We start from the raw sequence: 8,790 nt of genomic DNA on the forward strand, positions 1-8,790 counted from the left end.
CGTCAGGGGCTGTACCTGCAAAACATAAAAATGTGCATATTCACTACATTGAAAGACCTTCAACGTCATAGGTTTACAGCCTAAATGTCTCATAAGAAACTTAATATCAGTACAAGTGTTTACTTTCAACTTATTCCCGATGTTTTGAACATACAGAAAATGGTAATCATGAAAAAAACTGAATGACACGCAAACAGAAACATAACAGTACATAGTTCAAAAACACTCTTTGATTATGAGATCTACTCACTTATCAATTTAAAGAAGTAATGATCCCTGTGATGAAAGGAATGGATGAAAAATCTCGTTCAGATCCAATATGACGTGACCGTTATCTGTGAACGAACAAAAGAATGACTGACTATTCTATTCCATGAGGATTAACATACTAAGGTGGAACGAGAAACAGTCAATCCACTGACCTGAGTAAAAGACAGCGTTAGTACAACGAAAGATGAGCCAAGTATATTCAGTCCCGACTAGAGCCTGAAATGCATGAAAAAACAACCGAATGTTTCTTGTGAATCAAACCCATTAAACTAAAACTTAAGCTAATCCAAGTTCGACCCAAACTAACCTTCCGTGTAAAGATCTGTGGAACAAAATGACAGAATGCCCTGCTCCAAATAACCTTTCCTCGTACTATAATGCGTCTTTACAATGGGTGCTGTTTCTGAAAAAAACAAAAACACGGGTTAAACTTGGATTAGCTTAAGTTTTAGTTTAATGGGGTCAGTGGATTGACTGTTTCTCGTTCCACCTTAGTATGTTAATCCTCATGGAATAGAATAGTCAGTCATTCTTTTGTTTGTTCACAGATAACGGTCACGTCATATTGGATCTGAACGAGATTTTTCATTCATTCCTTTCATCACAGGGATCATTACTTCTTTAAATTGATAAGTGAGTAGATCTCATAATCAAAGAGTGTTTTTGAACTATGTACTGTTATGTTTCTGTTTGCGTGTCATTCAGTTTTTTTCATGATTACCATTTTCTGTATGTTCAAAACATTGGGAATAAGTTGAAAGTAAACACTTGTACTGATATTAAGTTTCTTATGAGACATTTAGGCTATAAACTGTAAACCTATGACGTTGAAGGTCTTTCAATGTAGTGAATATGCACATTTTTATGTTTTGCAGGTACAGCCCCTGACGAAGGGCCGTGTGGCCCGAAATGCATTGGACATGGGCTCCTTTTTGAAAAAGAAAATGGGGGCATGGGCTCCTTTTTGATTAAGAAAATTGATTTCTAGAAAAGTATTTTTAGCAACTATGTTTACGGAATGTTATGACTTATAATAATGTTTTGATGGACTAAAATACTCTAGTAAAAACAAGCATTGAACTAAAAGATTACAATTTCTGAGTTGTTAATGTTTTTTTCACGAGAACATGCGATATGTTTCTTGAATTGTGTTTACTATTTCCAATCAGGATTCGCAACAGTGCATAGAGGACAAGCGGTTTCGCTTGGGTATATTATTTCATGTTGACAGGCGCAGTTTGGGCATTGCGCCAACCTCTGTTGCACGCATTGAAAAATTAGATAAATTTGAAAAAACAAGTGTGCCTCTCCTACTAACAATTTCTGTGTTTCGGGGCAGCCTGGTTGCAGCGTTGGTCTCGGCCGGTGTTGAGAGCGTGGAGGGAGTCGGCATTGTAGCTGAGTCTGGGTCGGGTGCGGTGGGGGTGCGGGGGCCAGGGGTTCTGGCGCTGGGCGCGGTCCAGGCGCAGACGGGCGCAGACGGGCTTGCCTTAGGTGCACCAGCGGCACGCCAGCGGCGCCCCCGCTGAGCACGGCCGCAACACGGACGCGTAGCGGCTTCCCATATGAGGGGATGTGGGAGGAAGGAGCAGCTGGTAGGCGGGAGCGGGCCGCGAATGTGATTGCAGGTGGGCGGGGCCGCAGGGACGCAGCGGCGGGGAAAACGGGCGGGGGCCGCTGGAGAACTGGGCACATGAAGGAAAAACAAGTTTAGGCAAGAAAACAAGTACAGGCAAAGAGGAATAAAAACAAGTCTAGGCAAGAGAGCAAGTTAGGCACAGGGGAATAAAAACAAGTCTGGGCAAAAAAGCAAGTACAGGCACAGGGGAATAAAAACAAGACTGGGCAAGAAAGCAAGTACAGGTACAGGGGAATAAAAACAAGTCTGGGCAAGAAACCAAGTACAGGCACAGGGGAATAAAAACAAGTCTGGGCAAGAAAGCAAGTTAGGCACAGGGGAAAAATACAAGATTAGGCAAAAACAATGCAGGCAGAGCCGTGCAGCAGCGTGGGGAGAGACCTGCCTGCGAGCAGGGTCATAGGATTCATTTGTGTAGTTGGGTTATGTGTACACAGAAAAATGAAGTGCTCGTCAAGTCATAGCGCTTTAATTTTCCAACTTTTAGACATGCTGCTGTACCACATGGCTAAAAGACAATAGCCTTAGCATAAGTAAGACCTATTTGCTTTGCCAAGGCTTGTTTAAACATGGGAATTGGTGTTTAGAAACCTGTGTCACTGTGCAGTCAGAGAAAGAATTGCAAAGTGAATTATGTAACAATCTTGCTGGGGTACTGGGTGTGTGAAACGAAAGGCTGTAGAAGTAATTTTTTGTCACACACAACAAAATGAAAATGCCTGTTAATGAACTGTACACACATTCAGTAGTTAGAAAAGCAAAACTGAAATATTTTTTGTAATACTGAAGTGTTGATGGACACAAAGATTAAATAGAATCAAGACACTTTACTTAGTGATGCACAAATAACAAATATTCACTAAAACCCAATTTCCAAACATTATGATTTGTGTGCAATATGGTTTTATCAGTAAAACACCTGTGCAAAACCTGTGGCCATTTCAATGGAAAAAGTATTGTCTGTAAATTACAGTGCTCTACCACACAATGCTTTAGTTACATTAAATAATGGCCCACCTCATGTATATTAAAAATAGGTGGGTCGCGAAAATGTGTTGTTCTAAAAATTGGGTGTGTTTCTAAAATGTTTGGGAAGCACTCTAGAAGACATTAATAGAACCCTGTTCTTCTTTTGCCCTCACATTAAAATTATCCTGTCTGTCTGTTATAGGACTAGGACAATACTATTACATGTTGGCCTCCATCAGCCCTTATGGGAGACCATTCCAAATATTTTACCATTCTTTCCAGCTCTTAAAAGTAAAAACTTTGAAGAGGAACACTGTGATTAAGCAAAAATGTCAGCTAAAATGGAGTGAGGAACAAGATCGTAGCGTGGCTTGAGCTCAAGGTTGGCAGAGGGCCTCTTCAGTGCCAGACTTGAAGAGACTATGACAAGTTCACATTCCAGAATGGTCTTACAAGGACTTCACAATTATTAGGTAATAACCTGGAAATCTCTAAGAATACCTAAAGGGAATCAGATAATTGTCAGCCTATAGCATAATCTAAACAGTGCCAAGACGGTGTTTCCCGCATCCATAGCCCTCCCTAACCTTAACATTCAATGTTAATCACCTTGCAAGAACTGGGGAATTAATATGCATGCGCTAGTTACAAAAAGGTGTCAAGTATCTTATGCTTTTTTACCTAATTGTAAAGTTGAAATCTGTGTTTCTCTTATTCGGAGCTTCAAGTTATAAGTTTCAGTCCTTTCTCTTTTTAAACAAACTTTTCTAGCCACTTGTACCATGAGTCATTAGGCATCTTACTCAAATTACTCTTACTTCAATTTCAAATCATTTGACAAAAGCATGCAACTGTTACAATGGAAAAGCATGCAACTGTTACAATGGTTCTTTCGCTTGCTCATTTTAGGTAGAATTGTTAATGCCATTTGCATTAATGATAAATACTGGCATCTGAAGACTATTCTCATTATCTGTGGGCAAATAAACCATAAACAAGTTTAACACTCTTTAGTTTTCTGAGTCAACCGACTGTGAGCCATGCGTGAAAAGACTGTCCAGTTCGGGGTTTTCCTACAGCGGTGTATCGCACGTGCTCAGAATAAGCGTGAGGCCCTATCAGCTCTGCAGTGACACGATTCACCTCAGCCATCTGTAACTCACCTGCTGTACCTGGAAGCTCCGACAAGACACGCAGCGCAGTACTTGGAAAGTTTGAGGCATTCTGTGAGCATAAATTAGTAAAAACTAATGCTAGTCCAAATTAACAACTGCTCGTACCGCTGCTGTGCTTTCAATTACGATTTCCCGCTCTTTTAACTATGCCCGCCTACGTGTGAAGTACGCAGGCGCCAAAGACGTTTAATTCTAGTTGCTCAGCTGCCATCATGGAACAGGATAAAGACACCGACGTCGGGACATCTTAGAATCTGAAAGTTTCTCCTGAAAGCGATATGGTGTTCGTTTCGCACTCGCTCTTTAGACGTAGGGAGTGATCATAAAGGGCTGATGGCCCGCTAGTACACACGAACACATGTTAAAGCTGAAGTGTCGCTAGAAGCGCCCGACAACACAGTTTATAATGGGTGCCATCTTGAAGAGGAAAATACTGTCCGAATTTCTCATTTAAAATACCCTTGGATGCAACGTCCTAGGTCAACCGGCGAGAATGTTAAACACAAGGCAGGCAGCCTGAAGGTTTTGCGTTTGAAGTTGGTGGGTAGGGAAGGGGATAGAGGTAGCCTCTCAAGGGTGTTTATGCCAAATGCAGCGTAAAATAATTGAACAAATACTGGCAGCTAGAGGACTTGTTGATCACTACCTGAAGTGGCCATTATATTCCGAATTATTGTGTTTAAATATATATAACGTAAAATAATTTACTGAAAATGTAACACGGTACACAAATCCCAGCATTTTAGAACAGGAAAGTTGGAGAGTGGAAAAAAAAGAATCAAGAGAATGCTTTTCTCCCATTGACTATTATTAAAGCAAGGGCAATTTCAGGCGGGAGACAACCACAATAAAATAATTTTTGACTTCCGAAATGGGGAGTTTCCCACCTAAATCGGGTCTATTGGCATGTATGCATGGTAATAGCTGCCAAGTTTTCAGAATGCCTATGTGTCACATGTCTATGGTTTCAATGTGTTTATGAGTGACATTCTACAACCAAACGTGTGACACTTTCATGTGAGTAACAGACCAATGACCTTGGTGCCTCTGTTACTTTCTGTTATTGTGCCCGGACATATATCACAACAGTAAACATAAACCTAAAACGAACCAGACCTATTGTCATTGCCAATGTGTATTAACAGTATCAGCTGAATGAGTAATAATGATTTTTGTTGTGAATAATTAGAATTGAAAATGTTTTAATAGTGAAAATATTAGATTAAATTAAGCACTACTGCGATCTGTGTAATGGTTAGTTGTATTCAGAGTGCTCAAGCACCCCCACTACCAATTTCAAGGCTATAGTCTCCCGCCTCCAGATTCCTGCATGCAGAAACCCAATTCAGAGTTGGAAAACTGCCAACATGAATTTGTTGATGCCTGTCACACACACTGCAATCTCCCGCCAATAATTACCTCTGAAATAAAAAGTTAGGATTTGTCTTTAATTCTATTAAGGGCCAGAGGCGAGGAGTCTGTTTATAATCTTTACTTTGCTGATTATAAATTGGAACAGCAGCCAACTTAACATTAGCTTCATACAAAAAAAACTACCATTCCCAAAAGTCCTTGGGCTATCACAACCAATCATATCAAGGCGGTCGCAATATAGTCCATTGTCAATGTTCTTTCTGCCTCTTTTCTTCGCTGCTCAACTGCCACAGATAAGTGTTACTCCCTTCTCCTTTACTTATGGGTGTTTACTGCATACATTCTTATGTTTGCCTCTATGTGCGGAATGTGTTTTGCCTGCAGTTGTAGCGCTTTCGCTCTATAATTAAATTTTGCCTTGCAGGTTCTCATTTCATTGTGTTTTCAGCCGCGGGAGCTCTCCTGCCATCCTTTCGCGGCAGTGGTGCAGTCTCCCAACTATTAGGTGGCACAAGTCTAGAGCAGCCGCCTTCGGCTAGGCAACGCACGTCTCTTGTTTTCCCTTAGGGATTGAGAGGGGCGTTGTGCGGGAGTCACAAAAAGACTTTCCTCTCAGTCTGGAGACAAACGCCCCAGTGCAGGGTGCGTATCTTAGTACATTACTGCACCCTTAACGGGGCCTTATTCTAAATAAATATTCCACTCCCTGAGGGCTCTGTGTCAAGCTAATTTGACTATGCAGGCCCACTTTGGCTCCCTGAAGGCTATACTGCTGGTGAGTTAGCCACACCCTGCGGGGGCCTGTATTTACTCCAGATGACATACCGGTTGTGCAGGACTTACATGGGACACTTTCTCAGACAGACCCACGAAAATCCTTTTGGGGGTAGTGTTCCTGGGGCCTTAAACCCGCCATATATTGGAGGCCTCCGGTCTCCCCCAATACCACATCAACAGTTATGCCTTTTGCTTATATTGGTTCTCCCAGTGGATGCCATGCAGATGTCTAAGAGCACATAGGTCGAGGAGTGGGCCCTGTCCTTCCTTCACTGGGATGACAATTTTTATTAGGCTGGTGACCCCTCTGTGCACAGGGCGGTTGCAGAGGTCATAGCCCCTATAGAACAACACCTTCATTGGCAGATTGTGGAAGAGTATGCAAGGAACTCCTGCCCGCAGGCAGCCCCTGAGCAAGGGGCATCACACTCAAAGAGGACATCTACCATGGAGGATCAGGACGTCTTCGGGTGCCTTAAGCAGGCCTTCGTAGCTCAGATGCAGCACCCACAGTTCCTGGCGTATGCGCTCTTAGACCTCCTTCCTATTTCCTTGGACATGAGGGAGGGCGATACTTATTTGGGGACTCTGTTGTTGAGGCAGGCCCCTTGAGGCCTTGGCTTCCTCTCCCCCCCTGACACCTCTGAAAACCCTTCTAAAACCGGTAGTGGCGGACATGCTGGAGCCTGATGACAATAGCCATCCTCGCTCCGCAGAATTGGCCTGAGATGCTAAAGTGGCGTAATATGGTGCAGGCTGCCCATGCAAACCCCTAGAGAAAGAAGCACACAGATGCCTACAAAAAGAATGCTCCCAACCCTCTTTGGAAGGCAAAGTAGCCCTTACCCCTGAGATCGACGCCAGGATGGCCACTTTCCTGGACAAGTTCATCAATGACCCCTAGATGGAGATTGATCATTCATGGTGTTCTTGCCAGGACAAGCTTCTTGATGTAGTGGGGCCAGTGACCAAAATTCTGGACATGGCTGAAGAGACCAAGACCTCGGGCTCATTAGTATCTACGGAAGTCCTCTCAGGTTAGGCACAGAGTGCCATCATATTTTTAGGGAATGCTAACTGCACACTTCCACAGATCGTCAATGTTCTCTTCTTATTAAAGTGGACCCTAAGTTGGGGGATTTGGCCTCCTCAGAGGCCTGGATGGTGGCTCAGGGGCCTCTTTGGTGACCCTTTCATCAAGGACCTGGGGAAGTTTGTGGCAACCTTCTCATCACTTGGTAAGGCCCAAACCTCTATCACGAGGATCTTTAAACCCCATGTTTTCTGAGGGGCCAGCAATGGTGGGGGCCACTTTGATGGCCGTTTCTCCTCCCTTTCCTTCCAGGGACAAGGCTCCAGGCTCGGCAGTATCAAGACCAAGCCTGCTTCACAACCCCACCAGAGGCCAGCGATTACACAGCAGAGGTGGTTCCAGGGGATAGACTTCCAACTCCTCCAACAATGGTGAGTGTTCACTCTTCTTCCCAGATAAAAATAGAAGGTCGGCTGGTGAATTGTTTTGCACACATGGGTGTCCCTCACTACAGATGCATGGGTCTTTCAGAACGTCCAGGATTTTCAGATTGAGTTTTATGGTTTGCTCCGGCAGTTGGCGCAGCCAAGACCACTAACCTTTTCCTTAACAGAGAGCAACCTTATAGACAAGGAGGAAATGGCCCTCCTCGACAAAGGGGCGATTTGCCCGACTATCTATACCACACCCCACCAGGTTCATCAGCAACCTCTTCTTTGTTGATAGCACAATGGGGGTCAACAACCCATAATAAACCTCAGGGAGTTCAACGAAGGACTGGGTTACCGCTATTTCAAGATGGAAGGGATCCATCTTCTACTGGATTTACTTCAGCAATTTGATTGGATGGTGTGTCCGGACCTGAAGGACGCTTATTTGACAGTACTGATCTTCAGTTTCTTTGGAGGGGCCAAGCATTCAAGTGCACCACTCTCTCCTTTGGTCTGTCTTTGGCACCTTGGTGCTTCACAAAGGTCCTCAAACCTGTGGTAAAACACCTGCGCGTCCAGGGGTTGAGGATTATAAAGTATCTGGCTGACATGCTCATTATGAGTCCATGTCCCACAAAGTTATGTCTGCAGCTGCAGACAACCTTGAACCTCTTGGGAAACCTAGGATTTGTGATCAACAAGAGCAAGTTTCTCCTGACCCCCTCTCAAACTACAGAGTTCCTGGGGTTTGTGATAGATTCCTTAATGGCCTGAGTCTTCTCGGAAGGTGGCAAAGATTCGGTACAAGTTGCACCAAGCCATCTCCAGGCAGCACACTTCCCTTCGACAGCTAGCACATCTGGTGGGATTGCCGTCATCTTCCATTCAGGTAATTTTTCCAGGGCCACACCGTTACAGAGCATTGCAGCATCTCTAGGCCCATCACTTCTGGAAGGGACTTATCTACTCCCAGCTGGTGCCCGCGCCAGAGAAGACAAGAGCAGAGATTGAATGGTGGCTCTTCTACATGGAGGCTTGGAATGGGAGAGCGATCTTCGGCTCCAATCCAGACCTGATCATCGAGTTCAACGCCAGCAGATCAGGCTGGGTGGCCTGCTGTGG

The 8,790-nt window shown here is 44.1% G+C and overlaps 1 protein-coding gene across 5 annotated transcripts in view; it reads right to left on the reverse strand.

The window, feature by feature from the left end:
* MRNIP (MRN complex interacting protein) overlaps positions 1-4,329 on the reverse strand; it is a 168,711-nt gene extending 164,382 nt beyond the window's left edge. For 2 of the 5 annotated variants that reach the window (XR_013598698.1, XM_078653544.1), the window contains exon 1: positions 4,042-4,329. Coding sequence is in view for 1 of the 5 variants with exons in the window: in XM_078653544.1 (XP_078509670.1) it covers positions 4,042-4,101 (60 nt within the window). In the remaining 4 variants the exon portion in view is untranslated. Of the gene's footprint in view, positions 1-250; positions 336-422; positions 487-577; positions 674-4,014 lie in introns of all 5 variants that reach the window. The other 3 variants (XR_013598699.1, XM_078653546.1, XM_078653545.1) reach the window with 2 other exon arrangements.
* Positions 4,330-8,790: the final 4,461 nt, after the last annotated feature.

The sequence above is a fragment of the Lissotriton helveticus genome, chromosome 7, assembly GCF_964261635.1.
Source record: "Lissotriton helveticus chromosome 7, aLisHel1.1, whole genome shotgun sequence".
NCBI classification, from domain to species: Eukaryota; Metazoa; Chordata; class Amphibia; order Caudata; family Salamandridae; genus Lissotriton; species Lissotriton helveticus.